The sequence below is a fragment of the Haemaphysalis longicornis genome, unplaced genomic scaffold, assembly GCF_048455015.1.
Source record: "Haemaphysalis longicornis isolate Haplotype H1 unplaced genomic scaffold, Haemaphysalis longicornis Haplotype H1 scaffold_4, whole genome shotgun sequence".
NCBI lineage: Eukaryota > Metazoa > Arthropoda > Arachnida > Ixodida > Ixodidae > Haemaphysalis > Haemaphysalis longicornis.
Genome location: NW_027526361.1, coordinates 93,373,505 through 93,401,234, shown reverse-complemented (window position 1 = coordinate 93,401,234; position 27,730 = coordinate 93,373,505). Strand labels below are relative to the sequence as shown.

The following is a 27,730-nucleotide window of genomic DNA, read 5'->3' as shown; positions in this document are numbered from 1 at the left end:
TTCACATCCCTATCTAGCCCTTTACAGTGATGAGATATATTCAAAAGCCCTTACAGAGTACTCACTTTATCCCATTCCAATAGGCTTAAAAAGCATCGTGTACCTATATGAAAGGTTTTACAAATTCATAGAAATGTTCTTAACGGCCTGAATCTGCTGTTCTGAATCTGCACAGAACCAGCAAATTTGCATGCATGCGGGTCCTTGCAAACAACTCTTCAAAGAACGACTATGGATACGTTTTTCAACACTACAGCCAAACCTGTTGAGCTCTGCGTTTTTATTTTTTCCTGGTGTCCACGCAAAGGCATGACATCGTCAATGTACGCATTTGCCCCAACACATTGGTCACAAACAAACGGCCTCAACCGACTTTATGAAGTCTAATATCACTGACAGCGATCGCGCACAAGATATGCATAAATACCGCTCGTAAAAGAAATCGGGCCACAAGCAGGCTGTTATGATGATGCCACGTACATATATTTGTATTTCTCATAAATGTTCATATGTATATATCTATATTATATATAATATTACAGCGTAAAAACCAGCAACAAGTATTTACACAGCAGTCATTGAAATCGGACACAAGTAAAATTAAGACGCCAAGGCAAAGGCTCATTCAACAAGTGTACACCAGATCTTCGAATAGGCAAAGGTTATGATGGTTAGTGCCAAAGGACGAGAACAGATACCACACGAAAACACTTTTGACAATGATTACTAAAACCAGTGGACGAGTAGCACACACATACACACAAACGTGATCTAAAATCTCATGTCTTTCGTGCTGCGTACACTGCACATTCTCTGTAAAGGAGAAACAAATAATAGTACTCGTAAAACATCAAATAAACCTAAGATTCGTCAACCTTTCAAATCATTCCAGTAGAGAAAGTTTGTGTTCAGGTGTGTTAAGTGGATGTGTTAATTGTGTCCAGGTTAAATGTTTGAAATGTGTTCAGGTGTGTTTAGCTGTGTGAAAGGGCATTAGGCGCATGGACCAATTTGAGTTAACGAATGACAGCAGCTCTAGGGTGTTGCACATCTACTGTTCTTCCTTTCGTACGAACCATCATGCCGCCAAGTGTACACCCTGCCTTGAACCTTTTACGAGGCATAAAAAAAATTTGCAGACATGACAAGAAAAAGTTCCTCAGTATAAAAAGGAAAGGGACAAAGAATGAGGTGCAACACCAGTGCACCCTAAACAAAGAAAATGAGCATACAACATGTACAAACACTGAGCAGCATCCCAGCGATGGAGGAATCGGGCCATTGTACAGCAATGCAGTGTCTCTCGTCTCTGCCACTACGCATACTTTGGCTGTTTAGTTGGAAGCAGTTTGGCCTGGCAGACAAGCAATCGCAGCGCATCAACCACTACTCGGTGAACGCTTTGCCAAATTTGGTGGCCCCTGTGCCAGATGAAGTCGGTGCCATGCAGAAGAGCACCCAGAAAAGAGGTCTGTGATGAATTGCGTGAACACACTCCGTGATTATTGACAACCGCTTGTTGAAGGGTTCACCGAATGCAGTGAAGCATGAAAGATAAACAATGCAGCGCCCTACGACGTATACACAGGATACTACGGCAGATTAGCACCAAACCTTTTCATCCTCCGCAGTCACTCGCAACAACACAGTGGAAACCCAGATGTGGGCCCTTTCTTTTCTGGTAGAACAGTTAAAAAAAGAACAGTAGCCGCAAGAGAGCACGGTGAAACAGCTTTTGGAATGGTGGTCCGGTTTTCACTTTTTTTCTCTCTCTCTCTCAAAACGAAGACAAGTCGGCCCGTGCGAGCCTTGGTGGAGCAGGGCGTGCTTGCTCCTTCTGACTGCGGCACTCAAACATGGCCGCCCTGTCCCGTATCCGTTTTGGTGGTGACAGATCCTGCCTCCGTGTGATGGCGTCCGTCTGCTGGGAAGGTGATCTCAAGGGCTGAGACTTCGCAGGCGACGTCTTGACGGGCGACGTCTTCGTGGGCAGCCCCTTGACGGGAGAGGTCTTTGTTGGCAAAGCAGTCTTCACGGGTGAAGTCCTGCCAATGGGCGGCTTCTTCCCTGCAGCGTCCACAACGTCGATGGTCGTCTGCTTCACCGAGTCCCTCTTTCTCTGGTCCCCAAGTGTCGTCTTGTTCGTTGGCCAGCTCCTAACACCGGCCATCTGCTGCCGCTCGTTTTCGCGATTTGCCTGCCGCAGTGGCACGACGTCCACATTCCACAGCCCAACGTCATCCGAGGTCCTCTTCAACTTGGCTTCTGCCTTGGTCATGGCGGCTTCGTCCGGCTGACAACGGCTGCTCTCGGATTTTAATTTCTCCCTCAGCTGGGCACGGCGTTCCTCCTTGATCTTCTCGATCCGCATGCGACTCACTTCGCTCTCCACGGGTGGCACCGAAGAACTTCGCGATGCTTCCACCTTGGGCACAGGTGGCTGGTCGACCCGTTTTTCAGTGGCCTGGGTTGGTATGTTCACCTTCCGCAATTCCAGGGTCGATGGCCTCGCCTTGCCATCGGAGACAGCTAGGTCCAAAACAATTTCCCCAGCAGGGCTGTCAACCTCGGATTCCTGAGCGGGATGCTCAACTGCCTGCGGCGCTTTTTGTGGTGCCTGAACTTCGTCAGAGGCCTCATTGCTCTTGGGAGTACTGTCGATGCAGAGGACTTCCTCCATGTGACCTAGACAGTCGTCGCGGTCCTCCTGGTCAAGAATGGGGTCGGACCAGGGGTCGTAGTTCGTGGAGGGAGACGAAGGGTTTTTGAGCGACTGGAGCCGCATGACCTTGAGTTGGGTGAACAGGCTGGGCTGGCAGGTCTTTGAGGGACTCAGGTCTGGATTGCCGGCATGTGTGTCTGCCGGCTCGAACTTCGACATGAGTTCCTTCACAGAGCCCCTCTTCTCTGAGCGAGAGTAGTGAGGTGGCTCAGACAAACGCTTTCGCTCTGCTTCAACAGCGGCATTCGGCCTGGCCGTTTCGGACTTTCGTTTCGCTTCGACAATTCTCGCAGGGCGCGGCGATGACCTCAACTGCACCTCATCTTCGCTAAAATCAATAAGAAGTTTGGCCTCAGTCTCGTCACTGAGAGTAGTAACCACAGGCTCGGTAACTAATTCCAGAGGCTCCGGCTCCATAACACATTGTGGATCGACAGTTGTACTGTTCTGGACCTCGGTCAGAGACACATCAGAGGCTGCCGTGTTTTCAAAACATGTTTCACGCTTGGCTGCACTTGCGATATCGACCGGATCTCGACGGCTAGGTGAAATGGCAGTGTCCAAATGAGAGGCAGTCTCCAAAACGACATCATGGTCGGGTAAGTGAGTTGAATTAAGTGAGGTTTCTGGACTAGAATTAAGTAGATAATCTTCTCTGGTTACAGGCAATTCCTGATCACAAACAGTTTTTGGTCCTTTGTCGTCACTGCAGGCAACATTTACTAACATGTGCTTTGTACCTTCAGGCACTTCTTTTCCGGCATTGGCGCTCTCGTCACAAACCATCGGTGCTGGTTCGGCAATGCAGGACTCCTCCTGCATTCTGCATTCTTCCTCGGGCGAACTCAGAAGCTCCTGGGTTATGTCCTTTGCCTCAATTAAGTCGGGGGACTCTCCCTCGCCCTCAATAGCCGTAGCCTCCCGAGGAGAAAGAAGGCATAGGTTCTGGTCCTGACTTTGAGAATGAAGCATAGCGCTGCAAGCGTCACTCAGCAGCGGGCTCTCGTCTAAGTAAGAGTACGGCATCGCCTCCTCGTGGTCCTCTTCCTCATCTGAGGAGGAACTCTCCCTGGCCGCAGCAACGGTACCTGATCCGTCGGCAGGAACCACACTGCAATTTAGTGCCTCCACCCTCTGCACCATGTCACCGTGAGCGCCGTGACCGCTCAGTTCACTGTCCACAAACGTCCGAAGGCCATCATCCTCTGGCATCACAGATACAGCAGTCTCGAGACACTCATCCACAACCGAAGTCGCCACAAGCGATGGACTCATCTGTTCACTGCTGTTGCCACCACACACCTCACTTTGCTGCACGTCAATGGGCGACGGCGTTGACCTCGTCGTCGATGCCTCAAGGGGAAGCAGCTCGCAGCCGGCACATGGCGAAGACAACGGCGAGGCCGACGTGTCAGTGTCTTCAATGTACGGAAGCGAGGCGCTCACGCGGTTCAGAAAGCTCGTTTCGAGGCTCGCGCCACGGGAGGTATCCCCGACCAAGAAGTCCGTGTCAAACTGGCAGCAGCTCATCTTGAGTGACGTCGCAATGTCCTCGGCAAGGGACAAGCTTGTCGTCCCCACGTGGTTCTCGGACTCGTCGATATCGGTCGACCCGCTCGCACTTCCGCACTGGCCGCCACCGGCTTCATCCACGTCCTCGACGAACGGCCGATGGAAGACCAATCCCCCGTCAATCATTTCGCGGGACGAATCACTCTCTTCAGTGGCGTGCACCTCGACCAGGACCATCTTCTCGTTACCGTGCTGAGGCGGGACCGCCAGATTCCGGAACTGGCTCGGCGGCTGTGGGTATTCTTGCGGGGACGGGGACGTGTATGGCTCGATATCGTCCGGGCTGTGAACGGCAAGTGGCTGTCGGCTCGAGTAAGGGGTCAGCGAGCGGCTGGACTGCTGCCGCCGATCCGGACCTTGTTCGTCGGGCACTGTGGCAAACGTCGGAAGCAGCGGGTGGGAGGAGGAAGCCGGGTGGCTGGAAGGGGGAGCGGTGGCCATGTTGCTGAAGAGCGTGCCTTCCGCCGTGGGGGCCTCCTGACTAGAGTGGAATGTGGGGGGTTCCTGGGAGCAGTCGCTGAGCCGCTGCACTTTCGCACTGGCACCGTCACTGCTGTCCCGGTCGAGCTTCTGTTTCCGAGGAGACTTGCGGGGGCACGCGGGGGCGGTCTGCTTGCTGGTCCCACCAGTCGACTGCTGGCCGAGCCCATACACGGCGTGCACGTCTTCCAGGGACATGTCTAGGCCTCCTCGCTCAAAATAAGAGTCGTGAGAGACGGAGCGGACATGCTTGTGCGGACCAGTCGGCGAAGAGGCAGGTGTCCCTTCGGGGAGCCACTGGAATGGCTGGACCCTCGAGGCATCTGCAGAGCACAAGCAAGGTCAAAAAGTTACGAAAGGTGAAGCTGCACTGCTAGAGGGGAAATAACCAGATGGCAACAAAGGCAAAACCTGCAAATGCTTGCAAAAGGTATGCACACAAATGAAGTAGTTGTCAACAGGCTTTAAGGTCGTGGGTGGGTCACACGCAAGGAGCTCTACTACTCCAAGAAATGAACGTGTTGCCTCTAGGTCACTGAAACAGATTTCACCCTTCCCACTTTCCTCTTCCCTGAAAATTCCACTACGAACCCTACAGTCATTCACAGCAGTGCAGAAGCGCAACGAAATGGAATAAGCACGTTTTCACTCGCTCACTCAGCACAAAGGCGAAGGAACTGCTGAGCACTTACAAGGCACTGTAGCGAGAGAGCAAAAGCTAAACATTTTTTAGAGGCGTGGATCAACAAAGGTTGCTCAAAGGTCTCAAAATAGCCCGCACCCCCTTCTTAAGCATTGCTTTTATTTTTGAAAATAAATAGCAACCAAAAATTAACCCCAGCAGTGTGTGCTGCACTACCGTAAAATACCAAGCAAGCCCCCCCCCCCCCCCCCCCCCCCCCCCCCCCCCAGGGTGATAGTTCAAAAAATTTCGGGGAGAGGGTCCTTCTTCCGAACAGTCCCTTAATTCAAAATGGCGGCGCTCCCCACCCACATCCCCAGAAAAATAAAAATAATGCAGTTATTGAAAATACTAATCGATTCTCCATGTAATTCACAATATTTACTCTCACCGTCCATTTTTCAGTTATTTGTTCCTAATTTATCAGTCCAAAATGCTTTACAAGGTTGTAAAATGATCTTTATACAGTTTTTCTGTAATTAAAAAATAAACTTTTTTTCTTCTACAACCTCTGATGTTTGCCGATCCCTTTGATTGGGTATGCCATTCCATGACTTCAATTTTCTTCTTATCTGTATACGAATTCATATCACAAACCACCGTTGTCACAAAGTCACAAGCACATTCGGCCCTGTCAGATGGCGATAACAAAACGGCGGCATGTATGCCCACAATGTACAGCATGCACTGTGTTCTTAGATTGGATTTCGGAATAGACAATAGCGCAGTCAGAAGCGTTCCTGGGTGGTTCCAGTTTCGCTGGTTTGGGCCATAAGAGAGTGGTTTGGGGGAGAGGGGGGGGGGCACTTGTTCAGCAGTATGCGGAAACTCAAAATACTCGGATTATGGGAGGGGCGCGCTTGCATGGGTGGGGCGCTTGATCGGTATTCTACCATAAGTGTATTAAGGGGGGACGCGGGTCTTAGAATGGTCCAAAATCGCGAAAATACGCATTTTGGGAAAAACACATTTTTGAAGTCTTTGTACCTTCAAGCACCTACTCTAAAAGTTTCACCGCTGAATTTGATCGGGAATAATCTCAAAAACGACTTTGAAAACGCAGCGGGAGCCACAAAACGCCAAAAAACGGGCTAAAAAAGCTTGAACTTCGCGCGCGCGCCACACTCGAAGCAGACTGCCGGCGGCGGCCATCTTGGGCTCGCTTTGTAGCTGATTTCTTTGTGCGTATTTTGCGCCAACTCAAAATGGCGTTGCATGAGGAGAACGAGCGGTACCGCCGATTTACCGAAGGTCGTTTCGGAGCCGCTGATTGGCAGGAGCAGGCGCGCTCGAGTCGAGCCCCCCGTTCCGCGTCTCTGATTAACCGGCGCCGTTGAGCCACCATTTTTTTTTTTTTTCGTTTTGTTTTTGCAGGCACGCGTTCGGCGCCACAGTATTTGCAATTCGGGTGTGTTTTCTCTGCCGTTAGTGACTGCAATTCTGTCACAACGTCTTTACGTCTCGTGCCGCAATGCCTGGAGACCTTTACCTCAAGGAACTACGCGCTGCAAGCGTACGGAAACACGATGGAAGACGCCGTAGACGGCGGTGCCGAGATCGCCTGTCACGTACGAATCTGGTCCAAAAAGCGCCGCGTGAAAACGTCCGGATTTAGTTAGCTGTTGTGCTTTGGTCTCATTTGTGAAAAACAAAGTTGGCAGCACAATATGTTTGTGCTTTTCTTTAGTTTGCATAGACATTGAAGGAAGTGCAAAGTAGGAACTACCGTACTTGAAGTTCAGCAAAAAGTGCAGTTTTCCAGCGCTGTTTACAAAAGTTTTTCATTACATGCATAGAGCCTTCCTGATTATTTTTGTGGTACGGTCGCATACTTGTTTTTTTTTTTTTTCTTGAGGAACAGAGTGACACGGCACTTTTTATATTGGGCTATGCTGTAGCAAGAGTTAGAAATTAAAGATGCCTTTCTCTTATTTTGCGATGTCATGCTCTGCCTGAGTGTTTCACTATCAGGCTTTTGACCTAGGATGATAAGACTGGTATCATTTAATTATTAGATCTAGCAGGTGATGCTGTTTTTATCACTCTGGTATCCATCACCAAATTGAAGTCCACCTGCAGCTCTACAGTTTATTTTGTGAGGTCACGCTCTTCCTTGCGGGGTGTTTCCTTATCTTACTCTTGAGCCAGGATAACAAGACTGGTATAGTTTCGTTTGTATTGAATTGGTCTAGCAGCTGATGCTATTTGCATCATTGAAGCATTGATCTCCAAAGTGCATTTCACCTACAGCCTTGCTGTAGATTTGAGATGCATTGCAGGACAATCTAGTTCTGGGTGGCTGCTGTGCTTTAGTCTCATTGGTAGCGCAAAAATAACAACAGCACATGGTATTAGTGCCTTTCTGTATTCTGTAAAGACACAGAGAAAAGGTGAATGAGGATGTACAGTTTCTGAGGTGTAACAGTAGAAAATTTAATTTTCCTTTGCAATTTGTACGGTATTCGTGTGAATTTACGTCAATCTTTTCAGTTATTTTTGTGTTACAGTCACATACTTGGTATGCTTTTCTTCGTGAAGAATAGAGCTACAAAATGATGCTATTTATATTGTTGTAGCTATGCTGTAGCAAAAGTTACCGTGATCTGAAACTTCAAATGCAATTTTCTCAGTTTCTTTTTTTGCAAGACCAAGCTCTGCCTTACGGGGGTTTTTGTAATGTTGCTCTTGGGCTAGGATGACAAAACTGGTACCATTGTATTCGTACTGAATTGATCTAGGGGGTGATGCTATTTTGATTGCTCTGTCATTGTTTACCTATTTGCAGAAATTAATAAAAATGAGGCAATTTTATACGAATTGCTGATATCAAATGTTCACCTCTTTCATGCTTTGCAAAAGTCTTCAAAATTAATAAAAATAGCATAGCCCCCCAGAGTAGACCTTTGGCATTATGTCCGTATAAATCATCATTGAGTTTGCTAATGCGAAATTGCTCTAAACCCCCGTAAGAAATGCCTCAATAAATAAATTTCAAAGTGTTGTATTTTTTGAACAAATGAAGCTATGTCAAAACCAATTACATATTTGAAATCAGTGTAAAAAACTGATTAAGACTGCCAATTTTCATCGAGCTGGCCCTAATAATAAAAAAAATTGTCTAAAGACCCACCTCCCCCTTTAATAAAAATAAACAGTGGCCAATGCAGCAATCAGCTTTATTTATGCATGTCGAGAACACATTCTGAAGGTCAATCCACTATGAGAATTGTGTGAACCTCAAGCATTTATCGGCTGGCAATACTTTTCCAGATGAAGTTATGTCATCATTGAAACTCTTCAAAAAATAACAAATTGGAAGCACCACTTATTGAGGTGACACCACGCATGAAACACCAATGCATGGCATGTGGCATAAAGCAGTGCTTTGTTTATCACTCTACATAGGAAAATTCACCATAAAATGTGCACACAGTTTTGTGCGGGTCCACATTGTCTAAAAGAGTGCAAACAACTTTACGCTCACTATTACCTGCCCAGAAGCCACTTTAATGCATTGCAAAAGACTTTACAAACTTCAAACGCTCAAAAGTAGCAACTTTTAGTTAGCAGTGTAGCTAGTATCACCTTAAGTGGCACGTGAATGCCTTGTGGGGCCTTACGTGATTGTCCTGTGGAATTGTCTTCAGGTTGGGTGCTGGAACGCAGATACAGAGTTCGGCAACACTTGAGCCTCGTATCATAGTGCCCGCTGTTCTGTTTTACGTATATATTCCCTTTCCTAAACAACAGCGTTTGGGTGTATAAAGCTCAGAGATAAAAATAACGCCCACCTCCCCTCGCGGGAACCCTGGTGTGATGCGACGCTGAGGGGGGTTCAAACGCAAGTGGAGAGCAACCGTTGACCGAAAGGCTGCCGGAGAGCGGCACACCGGTTATATGCGCAGCGCGCCCGAAGGAGAGGAGACCGCGGAAGAGAGAGTACTGCACATGCGCCGGCGCAAGTGCGTCTGCCGCGGCTATGGCGCAACACAATCCACTTTAATCCAATCCAATCCAAGCCAATCCATTCGAATCCAATCCAATGCCCCTCGCGAGAGAGGGGCATCGGAGAGGAGAGGAGAGGGGGTGAGCGGCGGAGAGCGCAGCTCGCGCGGTGAGGAGAATGGGGGAGGGGCGAACGACAACAACGCCAACGATGCTGCATGGACAAGGCGAGTGAATGAGATGCAGTCGGATCTAAAATCCAAGAGGGAGCATTGCTTAGCAACGTTTCGAGTGTGAACTCTTCCAAACAAGGTCAGAGGGAGAAAATATGTTACGTAAGCAAGAAAACGTGTTGCCAGGCAACAGAGAGCATAGTCAGCGTGTGTGGCGCTGCAGGTAGGATCGTCCAAAGCACGTCGCCTGCTACAAAGCCTAACTAAGCAGCGCCACCCCACCCCACCCCCTCAAATGCTACTTCTCAATGCTCCTTCAACTAAAATACCGAGTTAAATGACTGTCAATTTCCCACATGGGCATATACTCTTTAATCTCGAACATTTGTGTTGTGGGTGTATGACCAATGAAATAAACGACAGGGGAAGGATTGAATAAACAATGACAGCACAAATGAGTGAATGTACACCCATACGAATAACGGGTTCGATCCGTGCAACAATCCCCTAGATGATAGGTTGTGACACGGACAAGCGTATGCACATATGAACCAAATTTCACTCAGTGGTGGGCACAGATCAGAACAGTCTGTAAAACATTGCCAGTAAAAGCAGAAAAGCATGGCAGTGACACACACCTGAAGAAGAGTTGCAAGACTCCAGGACGTCGGAGTTGCGGCCGGAGTGGCCACCGCTGGAGATGAGGGACTCCGCGCTCTTCACACTCCTCAGCTGCTTGGACGCACTGTGCGTCAGGTCGGCCTCTGTCAGAGCCTTGTCCTGCATGCGAACCAGACGGTAAATGTCATTAACGAGGCAACTCACAGTGCTTACACAAACTTATACCATTTTGACAACTATCAACCACATCGACTTGTCAATAAATATTAGTGCGGTACAGAAGAGTTTGCCTTGACACCACTACCCGATTGAAAGCGCAGAGAGGGAAGGGGCACCGTGTTCTCACTCTGGCACTCGACATTTTTACGGTCTATTTCAACCCTCAAAGTGATACGGTGGAACCCCAATGACACATCTCCTGGACTTTTACGTCATCCCACTTCTTAAGACGAATCACTGCAGTCCTGGAAAGCCCCCCATAGAAACAATACATTAAAAACCCCGATAATATAACACTTGGGTGCACGTCGTCTGCTTAATACGACAACAAACACAGGTAGGAATAAACCGGCATTTTTTCCCATCTTTTACACCGCTTCGCTGCCTCATACAAACCTTTCTTTATTCTTAAACCCCGTTTGATGCTGCTTGATGTGCAAAGGTCTTCAGGCGGGCCAGACCATTTGATGAACAGACGCGAGCAAGCAAGCGGGTACTGGCGGGCGGGTGTTGACCTTCGACGGCCTCATAAGGCAGCAGAACACTAACGTACCAACCGCGAGAAGTCGAAGTCCAGGTGGCCGGTGGAATGCAAATTTGAAGCTCCCATCGAGAAGACGAACATGAAAAGACATACGATGCAACCCCATGGCAGTGACCGAACACCCGCTTTCCACGCCCACTCTATTCAGGTTTCTTCTTTTCACGACGCTCTCTCACCCCCTCTCTCTACTCTCTGCTTACCAGCGTCCTTCAAAGCTGTGTTGCCACTCCCTTAATTTCTTTCCTGCCCTTTTGCCATCGCCGCCTCATACTATCGTTCGTTTTACTTGGCCTTGACAGTCTCACACTCTCGCCTATTCCGCTCTCAATTTGCTTGGTTGCATCACTCATTATATCTCGCGCGTGCGAGGCACAGGACTGGCGGGCTAACGCCAGACGTCATGGAAGAGCGTGGTGTGTGGCGCATACCTAGCGGGCTAGCGCACACCCTGTGAAGGGGAGAGGGGGAATCAAAATAGGCATTTCTTTCTTTTTCTTTTTTCAGAAACTTGATTACAGCTAGAGGTCCGTAAGTCATGCTAGAACGAGCTAAATATAGTAGTAGTTTAAATGAGTTCTTAGCCCATATGTCGCGCGAGGCCATCTACTCGGCCGACATTTACTTTTACCCCGGTCATATGACACCGCAATCATACGACGCTTCAGCGCACTCCCTTGACAGTCGTATTATCAGGGTTCAACTGTAAGACCCAAGCTGCCACTTTGAATATGCTGATTTCTTGGGGCACATAGATCTAACAGGCCCCGCACCTTAAGGGGGCTCAATGGTCTTAAACCAAAAAAGTGTATTTTTGCAGTTATGATGATAAAAATTGGGGGACATATGTAGTTTTTCATTCTGATTGTGGATATCAAATTTGTTTTTGAGTAAAATGATTATATTCAGATTTATTTGGATTTTTATATTCGATTTTTTGACAGCCCTTGTAAAAAAACTGCTGGAGGGATGCAGCTAAACAGGGAACCAGTGAACTGTGCACAAATCAAAGAGTGCAATAAGACTAACATTATCGTTCTATCTGGTCTGTAGCAGAAGTTATGACCATTTGAAGTTTGGGCCTGGAAGGCAAAACCGGTTTTTCTGGTTGCCACCTTCCAGGCCCAAACTTCAAATGGTCGTAACTTCTGCTACAGACCAAATAGAATGATAATGTTAGTCTTATTGCACTCTTTGATTTGTGCACAGTTCACTGGTTCCCTGTTTAGCTGCATCCCTCCAGCAGTTTTTTTACAAGGGCTGTCAAAAAATCGAATATAAAAATCCACATAAATCTGAATATAATCACTTTACTCAAAAACAAATTTGATATCTACAATCAGAATGAAAAACTACATATGTCCCCCAATTTTTATCATCATAACTGCAAAAATCAACTTTTTGATCAAAGACCAGCGAGCCCCCTTAAAGCAGTTCAAATAGATTTGTTGAAAATAAACGCCACAGTTGATAAACACCATATACACAAGCAGGGAAAACTTTTCTTTTTAACTGCAACAATTCAAAAAGACTGTACGGCTTACAAGCATAGCTGAACGATCGCACTTGGGGGAGATCGATGCATTTCCCCTGTGCAAAAAAACTGCTCCACCTCAGATGATTTTGCGATACCTTACTCATCAGCCCCATCAGGTTGTCGACTGATTTCTTCTTGCAGTACTGATGGCTAGACTCCTGGCTCATTTAATTTTTAGAGCAAGAGCATATGACATGCAATGGCTCCACATGTAACCCTCACACCAAAGACTAAATTTTAGTAAACTATAAAGCGCACACACACACACACACACGCACACACACACACCACGTATCTGTGTACACTAAATAGCACCTTTCACACTCTAAAACTAGTCTAAGTTGTACTCTCCACCTCCTCTGCCCCTTCCTCAACACTTCACTCCTGCTCCTACTGCACCCTTGAGGAACGATCCTCTCCCCCAAACCTCAACACTCAAGCTCTGAGCATTACAACTTAAATCTTTTGTAACCACACTTATTAAAATTGATCACCGGTGACCAATGCCTTATATTAGCGATTTTGACATGTCGTAGTCATTTCTTGTTAGAGCACTGCACGGGCCCAGGCCGGCCCGAAAGCCCGGGCCCGGGCTTAAGGGCGCGGGCTTAAAGGGGCGGGCCTGGGCCGGGCTAGGGCTCGACGCCGTGGGCCCGGGCCGGGCTCGGGCTTGAATTTATAGGCCCGGCCCCAAATAGTTCCAACGTGAAGTGTACAAAAGAGGATTGAAATGAGTATTCTGAGTTTATTTTTACCGGCTTCTTGATGTTAGTTGTACGAATTGTTTTAAAAACATGTTTTGCTAGGTGTGATAGTCACTATACTGTAATTTTAATGACATTTCATGTACTACATAAAGATTTTATATTTTGGTGTATAACATACCAAAGACACGATTGCAAGGAATGCCCTAGCGGGGAAGGAATTAATTCAGACGACCTGGAACTGTGTACCTATGTCAATGTACATGTGTGTTTTAGATGTCGCACCAATCGAAATACTACTGCCATGCCCGGAAATCAAACTCGCGTGCTAGACGAAACAACACCGCTTAAAAACCACTGCAGGTAAAATATTTCAACGCACGTACCTACTCGTCGATTCAAATGCGGAGCAAAAAATTTGAGCAATACCAACTTGTGGCTGAGACAAACACGTGAAGTTGCCAAGAGTCTGGTCGTCAAAGGTGATGGTGTCTCTCCGACTCTCTCGTGTAAGAATATAAGCTTTCACGCCGATGTGGCATGAACTGCAGACGGTTTAAGCTAAAGTACTTTTATACCTTTATTTTTTGCGTTTCAGTTCATGACGTGCTTGTACAGACTACATGTTCCGTCTGATTGCCCGCTACGAAGACACTGAACCAAATATAATAAAATATTTTTCTTCACCGTCTAATTAAAAGCGGGCCTGGTCACACACACGCGGGCCCTCCCTAGGCTCAAAAATAAATGATCGGGCCGGGCCGGGCCTGGGCGTGAGATGACGGGCCCGGGCCGGGCCCGGGTCAGCCTCACTTATAAATGCTCGGGCCCGGGCCGGGCCCGAGCTAGGCGTTACGGGCTCGGGCCTTGAATTCAGGCCTGTGCAGTGCTCTATTTCTTGTGCACCTAATGCGCCTCAGTGATTAGTCTGGGCACTGAACTTTTAAAATCAGATTACATTTTCTTGCTCCGAAGACATTAAGATTTTTGACGGCATTTTTTGCGAGCTGAGGTGTGTTTTTGAAAAAGGTGGCATGACAAAAAAGCATGCCGCTTGTAGTTTATGCTGCATTACCATCAAACTTTCCTGATCAACAGGCTTCCAGCAAGTCAAATACCAAATTATGTTGTCAGCTTTGTAACCAGACAGTGTTGAGAGCTAATAATTACCTAAAAGTGACACCAGTTATTCACCAGTGAGCTTTGGTTTGAAGAAACGGTAGTTTTATTCTGCCAAAGCTTATTTCTGCAGGTCCTCCACATGTCTAACAAGTGGGCCTGGCGTTTTTAGCTAGTTTCCAGCAGTCCCGGTTTCAGTTACGCTACTACGCAGTTACCCAACTTCAAGCAGATTTGCAATGGAGCCTCTGTCGCCCGCAACCATTCCTCGGAAGGGGAAGGGGAGGGGGGGGGGAGAGCATGCCACTTATTATTTCACTTCACCCACGTTTTACTTCTGGGATAACAGCTCCAGCTGAAATTTGAAAGATAATACGAAGTTGTTGGATATCAGTTCAGATAAGGAGTGTGCTTCCAATTAGTCTTGAACACTGCCAGCTGTAGACTGGCCAGTTTTATTTCTGTACGAGGGTATTTCCGGAGGTCTAGGGTTGATTTTTAGTAAAACTAAAGCGAGTTCACTTTTGCAAAACTGTGTATTCTGACAAATGACAGTTTCTGTTCGAAACTGTCATTTTAAGTAGCGCTGCAATGTAGGAAGCTCGTTACGCTGAATTCTTTCCGTTGCGCGACAACTGCTCGGTGAAAGCCTCCTGGGCATGATTCTAGCGCATCACCCCTTATTCCTGCAAACAGGGCCACCATAGTGAGTCAGAAGATGATAATAAGCTGCAAGCGAAAGTTCTGACAGGTAAGTGATGATCCGAACATCAACAAGCATCCACCACTGAACTCGGTTTTGAACTCCAAGCGGATTTCTTCGAATCGCTTGCTTGCTCTGAATATTGTGCTGGCCACAGTCATTGACAAGGAATCTTTACCTTACGTGGGGACTAATTGGGCCCTTGAATAACGTCAAAACACCGGATTTCTTTCAGAGAACCATCTAAAATTGCGCATTTTGAAATGAAGGTCGGGCTTCACCACAGGGTGCAGGGAGCACAGAGCTTACATTTTTTTTTTATATCTGACAAATTGTTTTGCACAATTCAATTTTTTTCTAGGATGGGTTTTTGAAATGTTTGCAATGGTTTTTGAAATGTATAGGAGGTCCCTCCCCAGCCTATGACTATGGGACCTCCTAGAGTTATTTATGCGCTGTACCATTTCAACTGAAACAATAAACTGAAAGTGCATACTGTAATTTTTTTCCTATTACTGGTGGCTGCCAGCTCGAAGACCAGGAGGCCCCGATCTCTTGGGCGAAGATGGCAGCCGCGGCACACGGCCTACTGGACTAGAATGGCCACCCACAGCTCCTAGCTCTTTTTCTCCCCTACCCCGACCCTCTTCTTAAAATAAACATTTTCTCTCTCTCTCTCTCTTTCTTCAACGTCTGGACAAATATTTTGAATTGGATAATTTTTTTCGCAACTATTAATTATGATATCATTATTAAAACTGGTGTTAGAAAGGGTATTGAATCATCTGCATTTTATGCTCCTGCAATATGTGCCTAACCAATATGTTTGGCACAAAAAGAAAAAAAAAACAAAAGAGGAAGTTTTTTTAGACCTGAAAAATTAGTCAATTTCCTGCAGTAACGAAAGAGTTAAAGCAAAAATAGGCAATGGATGTGTAGTAAGGAATCTGGTTGGGACAGCAGGTTGAATGCTTTCCAACCAACCCCAAACTCGCCGTCAAGTAACGGGCATGACCTGAACAAGACCGGCAAGAGATGTGGGGCCGAAACCGCAATCTGTTGCAGATGTTAAACGGTTGTCTGAAGCTGTCTTCGAGAAACTTCCCTGCAATGTGGGGGGGCTAGGCGTGCTCAGGAGGGAGGCCGTTCCCACCTGTATGGGCAGGCTCTGGTGGTGTGGCAGGGAGCCCGTGCTGGCCTTGCGCAGTCCCGGCCCGTGCTTGTCCTTCTCCCGGGTGCTGCCAGAGTGCCAGCCACGGGCAAAGAACGACTTCCAGCCCAGCGGAGACTTCTTCAGCTTCCCGCTGCCTCGCTTCCTGCAAGGAGGCAACAGCAGCAGAGGGGGCAGTCAGCCACCAGGTCACCGATCTCTGGCTCAATAAGCCGTCTCTCCCACTGCTGCAGCCGTTCCATTCCAGCCACACTTTTTCGGAAAAAAAGGAAATGTGCAGCTGAGGGGAAGCAATACTGGCAGTTCTGCATGCTACTTTGCATTTGCATGGGACTGGACACCTAAATGGAAACTGACGTCTCATGTTTTCTAGCACAAGCTGATGTCACCAAAAGAATCTCGAAGATGAAGCAAATCAATACTGGAGACAAAACTTAATATAAAGAGCTAACAAAAATATTACTTGAGATATGCATGACACGGCTAACGTCAGCACGCCAATTTTCGTTGTGCCAGGTCATTATTCCTCAATTCTCATTTGTGTTTTTAATCCATGTTTCATACTGTGCCACCAGTCCTGGGTGAGTACAGTCAAACTTCTCTGTAACGAACTTCAATGTTCCGTTTGCCAAAATTTCAATGTAACGAAGTTTCACAGACAACTAGGTACGAGATTTTCGCTGTAGAAGTAGATTTTAGGAGACACAAACGCCAAAACTCAATAAAACGCAAACGGCGACGCGGGCTGTCAAATGCCAGAAACGCAGCAAGCCATGGAGTCCGCGAGCAGGCATAGTGCCTACGAGCTTCTTGCCTACAAACTGTGAACTGTGCCCTCTGTGAAGGAGTCAGTGAGTCTGGCAAGTATGGTTTGCCGAACGGCCACTAGAGGACACCTATGCCACCACCACACGCCGCCAAGCCACCAACATCGCTGATGTTCCTTTGCTACTCTTTCATTTGTGTTTGCTTGTGCTTGTTTGGTTACGTCGTTCACTTCATTCCAGTTGTTCCTGTGAGTGTAAGGTAATGCATTTGTGGGTTCCTATGAGCTCTGGCAGAAGAAAGGTTTTGCCCTTTGAAGGCAAGATGAAAATCGTTCGTGCAGTTGCCAGTGGCGTTTAAAAGAAGAAGGATGTCGCTGAATGCTTCGGAGTTCCAAAGAGCTCCCTGTCAACGATACTCAAGGCGAAGGACATCATACTCGCTTCGTTACAGAGTGGAACAAGCAGTCAGCGTAAGGGACTGAAGCTGGCAGTTTATGAAGAAGACATGGACAAGGTGGTCTTCACATGGTTTATGTCAACCCTGGGCGCAGAATGTTCCCATGTCTGGTGCCATTCTCCAGCAGAAGGCGAAAGATTTTGCCTTAATGCTGGGCCACAACGATTTTCATGCCAGCAGCGGGTGGCTCCACAGGTTCAAAGTTCAGCATGCGATTGTCGGCAAAGTTGTGAGCGGGGAGTCATCGTCTGCTGATGCACCGGAACCCGCTGCATGGATTGCAAGAGAAATGCCTGAAATGTTGCAGTGCTATGCGCCTGTGGATGTCTACAATGGCGACGAAACCGTGCTTTTTATATCAGATGCTGCCGAATTGCATGCTTGCCGTTAACAGTGACCGGTGCCACGGTGGCTGTACTGCTGTGTGGGAATGTGGATGGCAGTGACAACAGGACACCACCTGTGATGAGGAAGAGTAAGACTCCCCACTGTTTGGCCAATTTCCGGAAGCTGCTGAGATGAAGAACACCAGCTGCAGTGTTTGACAACTTCTCAGCATACCAAGTCGAGGATGTAAAGCTCACTAATGTGCTCTACAGCTGAAGTTCCTGCCCCTGAACTGCACGTCATTTGTCCAGCTGCTCAACCATGGCATTATCAACTGTGTCAAGTGTGTCTATCGTATGCGTGTGATCGACAAGCTTCTGTTGAACCTGTACTTGAAACGTCTCACAAAAGTGGATACTTATCCAGCAATGGAGACACCCACTGCCAGTTAGACGGCCACATAATACTAATAAAAAAAAAACAGTTGTGAATTGTTTCCAGAAAGCTTTCTTTCATGACCTGGAAGGTGCCACAGTGGCTGGAAAGGCCAGTGGCGGTGTCAACCAAGACCAAAAAGAGATGGCCAATGACTAGGCTCTTCACACCGCATGGCGTAACCTACAAGGCGATCGAGCCGCCCCAGGCAACGTCGAACTAGACGACTAACTCTACGCCAACTCCGCTGTGATCGCAACGGAAGAGCTGACCGAAGAGAAGATTACAAGCTGTGTTCATTGGAACTCGCAAGACCAAAGCGACAGCGACCAGCCCGACGAGCCAGACACCTTCGACAGGCCCAGCTGCCGTGAAGTGGGGGATGCAATCGATGTTTTGAGGCGGTTCGCGGGCAGCCAGCAAGACGAAGGCGCAATTCAAGCCGTCTGGCTATGCGAACGTCGTGCGACGCTGCTTCTGATGACTAGGGTGGCCCAGAAAAAAGTGGCGGAGGAGCTATGAGCCCCCTGGAAAAACACTTGGATGACGCAAACGCACATTGACGCTGTGTGCGCCTTCTTATGATGCCCACGTAGAAAATTAGGCTCTGATGAAGCGTTGCTTTTTTTTAAAGCGAGGAGTTCTATTCTGGCAGTCGTTAAGTAATTTAACCTGCCTGCTTCGCTGCACGGCCGCTGCACAGTGCGGGTGGCATCCGTGGTGGCGTCAGTGCGCCAGCCATATGCGTGCCCCATTTTCGCTTGCACGAACCGCTTCAAGCAGTTACCTTTTAGTTTTAACCGCGAATTTCAATGTATCGAAATTTCAATGTAATGAAGTAAATTACAAATTTTAGCGACTTCGTTACTTCGAGGTTTGACTGTATCGGAACTTGGCAACAGTTCAATGCTGCGTTCAAATAACTGGCAAAGTGATTACGCATGATGTGATAGTGGCCACAAACACAGAGTGATTCACCCGACTAGAACGTCCCGAGAGCCCTCACCCGTGTGGCAACTCGATCACAGTGTGGTACTTGGCAGGCAGGCTATCGGGTCCGCCACCAACGTCGATGTACTTCTGCTGCGGGTTGCCCGGCAAGTTGGACGAGAGGGCCCGCGAGCGTGCCTCCTCAAGGGACAGCAGCTTGGTGGGCGTGGAGATGGCCAGCGACTTGGGGCGACTTCCCCTCCGCGGAGTGCCTGGAACAAGGCAGGGAGAGAGGGGACACCTGAAGCACCCCTTAATGCACCACTTTAAGGGGCACTCACTTTAAGGGACTTATTAGACTCATGCCCCTTGGGCTTGCAGTGCGCCAGTGTGAAAAGTTTAAAAATGTTATAGATGTTATATAAATATAGTCTCATAAAAATGTTCCTAAGGGCCTAGTTTGCTTATTTGAGAAATATATCCCTTCTCAACTCAAATAAAAATTTAAAACTCGGACAGCACCATCTAGTGCGAACTAGATAACTAAAATTTGTTTCTTGGTTATTTTTTTATGTCAGTACAAAAGTGATAGATTTCTAAAGCCTGTGCTACACGGCAACTTTCAATTGACAGTGAATGCTCTCTTGAAAATGCACCTTATGTATTTGCAATGGGGCTCACAACAGACAGTTGGTTCGAAGGCCTTCGGAAGGCCTTTGAAATGGCTGTGTAGCACAGGTATAAATTAAGCAAACTCGGCCGTTGAGAACATTTTCATGGATCTGTGAAATTCTTTGTTCCGGTGCTTCATGCTATTTAAGCGTGTGGGTCATGAATTATTAAGTCCCATAAGAAAGTGATCAGGTGAGTCACCCTTTTTCTAAGTTCAACAAACAACTTTTGATTTCTAAGCAGTAAAGCTACCGGGCTAGAGTGTAAAACTTGATTTCATGAACGATGCCCGAAGCATAAAAAGGAAAAAGAGGTGAAATGCGACACAGAGAGCTTTGCGAACATCCCAGGAAAAGAAAAAAAAAAAAAACACACACACACGCAACCAGACACAATTACAACCTTGTCATCACAGTCACGAACATAATAAAAACCTATGATCACAGTGAAAAAAAATTTCAATATTGCTGAAATTCCCAGCTGCAGTGCATTAGAAAAGAGGCAAAGTTCCTGGCATTGAAACTATTACCACGCTTCATGGATGATATGAATGAGCGAATTACTGCAGGACTGCTAAAATTTACAGTGAGGAGGCTATACTCGGTGACAACTTAAGAACGGCACCAGAAGTTGCCGCTGTGCCGTATCACTGTAGCCGGATGTTTCTCCGTGCGGCGCAAGTAGGGCGTTACTGGGAATATTTTGAACATGGTGTGTGCCGTTGCCGTGATTTTTTGGACTTAATATGCTTATAAACGACTCCAGTGACGACAAACAAACTGCGTCAGACAAGGCAGACGATATCACGTATTCATAGCAAACCCCTTTCAAAACGCGCGCGCACTGACATCACGGGTCCGGCGCTTTGGCGGACTGATACACTACATGAAGTGGTGCCGTTCTTAAGTTGTAACCGAGTATAGTAGCGAACCAACTTACTGCTGCTTCAAGGAAGCTCCAAAGCCTCTGCAGTCCTTTTACTTGCTTCTGCTGGGGCTAACTTGCTTAGTTTAACTGTGCAGTCTCCTAAATGCCCCTTCATTGTAATTCCAAATGATTGCAGTTGTAGCAGCGGCAAGCCGTGATGCGTGCAAATCCTATAGCCGTTTACACAATTTTCAAACAACTGCAGGCCTGTATTAATTAAAAGGAAGTTTTTTTTTTTTTGCTCTTGAAAGCAGAAATGCTTTGATGAATTGAATCTTGTCGAGTTTGTTCCAGAGGCATGTACCAGTGAAATGGACAAGAGGGATGGGGGGCAGCAGAGAGCAGGCTATTGACATGTCATTCTGTAAAGCACATTCAAACCGGCATTCAAACCAGCCAGTGAGGATTTGGACTGCCACCTCGTAATTGTACGTAAAGTGCACCCACTCCTTATCAAACTTCCCCAGCAACCCAAACACGGTGAGGCAAAGCTACGGTGGTGCCAGCGCCCACGATGACGTCATCGCTCAGCAAGGTTTTTTTTCTGTGCACGTTCGCTGGCCCAACCCCCAGCTTTCCTTCTTATTTTCTTGAACAGGCGAAAAAGAACACACGAGAATGGCAAAGGTAGCTTCTCAAGGAGTCCGCCAAGCAGTGGTGCTCACTCTCTAGAGATTCTGGGCTGCTGGGGTAGGCGGGCATCTTGTCGTTGAAGATGAGATCCACGTAGCAGATGAGGTACTCGGTAAGCACGGCCTGGACACCGATGACATGCAGGGCCCCCACACTCGCCACTTCCAGATCCTTGGACCTGCAAGACACGGGAGAAGAGCAGACAGCGGAGTTGCGGTTGTAGTAGGGCCTTTTCCATCCCCCCGCTCCGTAACAAGGCCACATCATGCTCGAAGTAGTACAGAAGTGAGCAAGGTTTTGGTCATGAAAGAACGACATCCTCACGTGTGGGGGTGCGGCACCGTTTCATCTTGGCCTTAATGCCGTGTTTCATAATTTAGGCAACATAGAGGTTGAACTCACAGTTATGAAGAGCTCCAGTCGGTGTCGTTTTTACTGGCATTATCTAAGCATCTTTACACGATTGAAAGTCCTGTTTTTTCAAATTTCAAAATCTGGAGTGGGGAGGTGGACTTACAATTGAATCCAAAACATGGAATTGCCAATAAAGGTAGGGAAAACAATGCATCAGGGTTGCAACAGTGGGGCTCTAAGTTTGTATTGGCTCTACAGCTCTGCACATAGCGCTCAGCTAATCTGCATGCTTCTCCACAAAAATACTCGTCTTTTTTTTTTTAACCTTTTACTGCACACACCACACCACTGCCTCCTGACCACACTCACGGGAGCATCAAAAGTTTATGGAAGGGCCCTTATTCTAATAGTGGAAGCCGCGGCCATTCCCACCCGGTCCTACCCCACTCACTCGTGCCTTGTACTATGCAAATTTGCGCCAACTTTTACCATGACTACTATGAATCAACTAGCCTAGCAGCAGGCTTTATTCAGCATTCTTTTTTTCCATGTTATGGCCATACTCCGACAACACTTCAGGGAGTGCCAACGGTTCATGGAAGAGCATACAATGATCACTCTTTGGCACCTTTTTCTTGTTTTGTGGGGTTGGCATGTTTTACATATCGCAATGTCAATAACGGGCTCTCCAGGTTCAAAGAGCATGTGGCGCTGGTTCACAGCCGCCATATACATTCGAGACGACTTACAATCGTGTAAATACGGCAACATGAATGTTGCTGCACGCATTTCTTGTATTTGTGAGTATATGTTGACCTCCCACTCCTCTCTAAAGCTTCCGGTCTTCAGGGTAAAGTTAATGGAATGAAACAATACGGATAACCTCACATTTGTCCAAAAAATAGAGTATTTCAGGAGTACTGAGCTGTGAACACCAAAGATAAGCGTTAAGTCTGTGTGCCTAAAAGATAGACACTGTTTCGCTTTGTTTACAGTGCACCAGAAGTCGATGACATCATGCTACAGACTACAAAACACATGTGGAGTCTATGAGGTCCCTAGGAGCAGAGACTTGCTCCCACCACTGTAACCCCTTTGGGGGAACGTGTGCACCCTTCATCGCTATAGTGCAAAATTTAGCGCAGAAGGTATGGCAGATAAGACAGTGAACATGATTTTTGTTATCTTGTATAACTCCAGTGATACTGAACATATTTGAAACAATGAGCTTTACCACCAAAAGCATTGTTGCAGGGTTCTGTTATACAAAAAGAAAACTATTATCCCTTTCCTATCACCTCAGGAGTGCCGCGTAAGTACAGTACAAGACCAGCACTTTAATCCGAACGAGGAGTGCAGCAGCCCGGTGACCTCTGCTCAAAATTTCTGTACAGTTGAATCCCGCTACAACGAAATTGACAGGACGTGCAAAAAATTTCGTTGAAGCGAAAACTCGTTGAGGCGAAATCTGCCCCAACATGCCACGGAAGGGCAAGAAAAATAGCACGGTATATTTCCGCATCATTGGCAGCATAATAAATGTTTAGAAAAAAGAGTGATGCGCAGTAACGTCATGTTTAGTCAGATAACAAACATACCAATGGTTATCTGTTTTTTTACCAGCACGCAAAGAGTGCGATACTGAGGAGAAGGGGAGAGGTGAAGAAATGCAGGCGCAAAAAGTATTGCTGTACAACAAGGCGTTTCCACCAAGCTGATTACTTGCAGATAGCTGCTAGGTGGTTGGAAGCCCCCCTCTCGCTTGTGGCAGGAACGGCGCCGTTATCTTAATTATCCTCCGACTAGGCACGGCAGCAACTGACCTTGGCAGGCAAGCCGCACGCGCTTGCATTTATCGCGACCGTCCGCTAGCGACTAAGATAGGATGACGTGGGTTCAAGACTAAACACGAAAACATTAATTTTGCTCTTGACTTTGAAGAATTGTAGCAGGAAAACTGCAAGGGCAGCTGCTTACAACACATATATGACGGCGCTGTGCCAACAGCCATGCCAGCAGCAGAGCAGATTCGCACGATTTCAACTGGATACGGACTGGCTATAGCTCCGGCTTGGCGAACCTGGCTTGCGCGTCGTGTAAAAACGGCCCGCCACATCGTTATCACCATCACACAATGGTGTCTACCTACGAGTTTTTTTTGTTTTGGGTGGCAGTGTGGGCGCACCGCGCATGTTTTCGGTGAAACTAAGCGTTCTGAACATATAAAAAGTTACAGATAGCTGGCGCATTGCTTATAGACGGTATTCGTTGAAAAGTTTAGCGGTCAATTTCTTCGCTTGGCAGCACTGGAAACGGCCACAGGCATGGCCGATGCGCCACGGATACGGCGCAGCCTGGGCCACTGCCATCCGCACGCCGAAGAAAAAAAAGACACCGGCGTGCGTCATCTGCTCCGTTCCAATCCGATTCTAAACTGTGGCGCCAACAGAGATGTTATTAATCGCACTCACACTGAACTCGACGCAATACTTTGTGTTCGGCGAAGAGTTCGTAACGTGAAACAGTCATGTGTTTCACAGTCGTGCTTAGCTGGACAAGTGCCGCCATCCCGCGGAGCCCGACGTAACGAGTGACGGCACACCGTGGCCTCCGCGATTTACTGCAGCAAATCGGGGAGGCCATGGGCGCACTCACACGGTTGCACAGAGGAGAAGAGGGGTGCCTGACCTGCGGGCCGTGCGCACAACGTCGCCTAGCAACAGACGCTTGGCCACAGATATGGACGCGCACACTTGGTTGCCGGCATGCATTCCACGCAATTGAATACCGAGGATTTTATTGTAAAATAATTGTTCAAACCCAGCTCAAATCATCAAGAATTTCGTCGAAGCGAAAGCAAGCCAGACAAATGGTTCGTTGTGGCGAGGACTTTGTTGCATTGACTTCTATGGCTAGCTGACGGGGACTTGGAAATATTTCGTTGAAGCGGAAATTTCGTTGAAGCGAACTTTGTTGTAGCGGGATTAGACTGTACTAGAACCATACGCGAGGGAATCACAGCCCCAATGAATTTCGTATGAGACACTTTGTCTAGTGTGGAAGCCCACATGTGGTTGGTTGCTTCAACCATTCCCTGCAAGCAGAAGAGCGCAATGCACGGGGGATGCGACTTCCACCGAAGATGGTGAACGAAGCAATACCTGAGCAGGTTTGGGGCCCAGACGATGGCGACATTCTTGGCAGTCATGCCTGTGCGGTCGCCGTGTGCGGCCACCACGGCCAGGTGTCGCACCAGCGTCTCCAGCGTGCGGTAGTGCGGTGGCGGCAGCTCCTTCACCACCTCGCGCACGCGCAGCAGCTGGTTGTTGCCCTGAAGTTGCATGGCCGCCTGCGACAGTGATACAAGACAAACGTTTAAAGAGGCCATGGAGACAAAATACAAGTTTCACTCATCAAAATGACACCAATTTTATCGCAAACTTCAAACTTCAAATCGAGATATTAAAGAAAACAGTGGAAGCAGGGGCGACTTCTAGCCACTTTCCGGCGATCTCTGTATGACATCAGGGAATTTTGTTTGTGCAATTGGTGGCTGCCGAGCTCAGCCATTGCAAAGAAACATGACCGGATGATTGTAGTTGGACGTCTAGTTTCATGATCATATCACTTAAGGGGACGTGCTCCTCCAAACAACTTTTTTTTTAATAATGAAGTTAGGAGGCTGAAATTTTCACAGCTTATAGAGATTGAGCTCCTCTGGTCGTATTTGTAATCAGATTTTGAATAGCTGCTCCGGATAAAATGTTACGCAGCATGACTTTCAGAAAAATGGCTTTTTTGTGCACACTTTTTTTTATAGTAAAATTTTTTTCTGAAACTTTTAAAATAGCCTAGGTGGTTCCTTATGAACTGCAGAGTGCACAAATCTACCTGAAAAAGCCTCATCATCATTTTCCTCACCACGAAAAAAAAATGACTGGTAGTGTGCCTTTTTTTATTCTGTATATTTTTGTTTTGTGACCGTCAGAAATATCTAAGGACATAAATTGCATAATGAACAAGATTTGTGCACTGTACGTGTTATAATGAACATCTGTGCAAAATTTCATCCTGATACGACAACTTTAAGTGGGAAAATAAGTGTGCACAAACTCAGAAAACGGACAAAAACAACAAGCTGAGAAAAACGCAATTGAAAGTTTATTTCTTTGGCAGATTCAGAAATTCTTGCTCGAACAACATGAAATTTGGTGGGGATACAGTCTGAAATGTCCACATTGAGGTACTAAAACTAGAATGCTCCTGCTGCATAAGTTGCACCCTCACGGTTTTTGCTGGGGTAGTCCTTGGTATGGGACCGACTGTTTCACCAGGCTGCGGCAATGGGGCTAGCCTTAGCAGTCAGCTTTGCACACATCTGCCTGATCCTCCGCTGGTCACTTGCATTGGTTAGTCTGACCAGTTCTTCTGAAGGGAAGATTCCCAGTTCTTGGAGAACTTGCTCAAAGCTAGTGTGGCCTCTGTTGAACCACAACCCTGCGAGGGCAGTGGCAGTCTCCACTACAGTGAACTGCAGGTTGTACGATAGCGTCCTGTGCCAGATGCGCAGTGCTGCTTCCGTCTCCATGGCATGGGATGAGCAGTCAACATTTTTTTCACACACAAGAGGCATGAAAGGCTTGCCACACTTCCTCCTCTTGCTCATCAAGCTTTTGGTGGCGGCTACAAGTACAAGTAGTTTGACAGCACCTCAAAATCCAGGCAGAGACCAGTGTCAAGAGAAATGGCAGTGCCAACACTGTTGTGGCTCGTGTCTTTGCTTCTGCCAAGTACCATCAAAAATCACACTGAGGTCAGTCTGACCAGCTTGCAACGCAGTTACTTGCCTTGCTTCAGCAAGGTTGTCAGAGACGCCTTTTGTGGCCGCAACATGAACTTTCTTGGCAGTGTTGTAGAACGTCTTTTGATGCTGTGGTTTTGGTAGACCAAGAATGGCACAAAACCTGCACAGCTGATCGTGTCCGATGCCAACCGCGCGTGCAGCGAGTACCGCTTTCACATTGACGGCGAAACTATCACGGGGAGGCCGCAAACCGGAACTGCAGAGTTCCGGTTTGCGGCCTCCGCGATCGACGGCGGCAGCGCGCTGCGACGAGTAAACAGAAGAAATCACTCCCGCAGCCACTCCCGCAGGGCACTTCTCGTTTTTGCACTTCAGTTCCAGTACCGATGCGAGGCCCTTCCGCTTGTTCGCAACCTCAACTACGACGAGTTCGCACTTCCCACACGTCGCGCACACGGGGGCACTCAAGGTCAGTCAGAGCGCCGACTCCACAGATAACTGCACCGCTCCCGTGGCTGGCTGTCTCCTCACCTTGGAAGGCTGCCGACTTCTTCTCCGATGCGCTTATAAAGCCGATATCTTCGCTGATAAAATCAGCCCCGCCTGGTAGAGCCGCGCTTGCAACGCTTGAAGGCCCGGCGCCGTTAGGCCTCACGGTGCCGGTCGTGCCGGCATTGGCCGTGGCCGTCACAATGCTGCGCCGCTTGCGCTTTCCTTTGTACCGGCATGAAGTACGCTGCTTCCGGCGACAAAAGTCACGCTTCTCCTCACCGTTCACGATTAAAAACACACGATAAGGGAATAGAAAAGATAGCGCGAAGTAGCGAACGGAACGATGCGGGCGATGGCGGCTCACAAGCGGCAAGAGCCAATGGCGCTCCCGCTTTCGCGTCACGTGATTTAAATGCCCAGTGGGAGCTCGCAAAACAAGCGGGAAGATACATTTTTTTAATTTTTTTTACGCGGAGATACGAAGCTGGCGAGCGGCTCAATCGAGAGAAGGCTTGATCTACCTCTCTCAAGTGACCAAAATGGCGGCGAGCCACGCTGCCGTGCGGAATAAATTCTCAAACCTGGCCGAAATTTGGCTTGATTGTGCGATTTCTTGGGTCACCGCGAGTCATTCAGACACATTTTTCACTAAGTTCTCGTTCGTATTTCGTTTTCATTTGTTTACCCATGAAAGAAGGATAGCAAAGATGCTAATGCAAGGGAAAACAAAAAATCGGTATATT

General features: G+C 47.6%; 1 protein-coding gene across 6 annotated transcripts in view; it reads right to left on the bottom strand.

Moving 5' to 3' along the window:
• Positions 1-261: 261 nt before the first annotated feature.
• Positions 262-27,730, bottom strand: part of Cdgapr (GTPase-activating protein CdGAPr) — a 294,951-nt gene continuing 267,482 nt past the window's right edge. For all 6 annotated transcript variants that reach the window (XM_077707302.1, XM_077707303.1, XM_077707300.1 and 3 more), the window contains 6 exons: positions 24,853-25,040; positions 21,370-21,515; positions 19,182-19,377; positions 16,172-16,334; positions 10,213-10,354; positions 262-5,097 (listed from right to left, as the gene is read on the bottom strand). In XM_077707302.1, the coding sequence (XP_077563428.1) occupies positions 1,778-5,097; positions 10,213-10,354; positions 16,172-16,334; positions 19,182-19,377; positions 21,370-21,515; positions 24,853-25,040 (4,155 nt within the window). In that variant the 3' untranslated portion in view covers positions 262-1,777. The remainder of the gene's footprint in view (positions 5,098-10,212; positions 10,355-16,171; positions 16,335-19,181; positions 19,378-21,369; positions 21,516-24,852; positions 25,041-27,730) is intronic.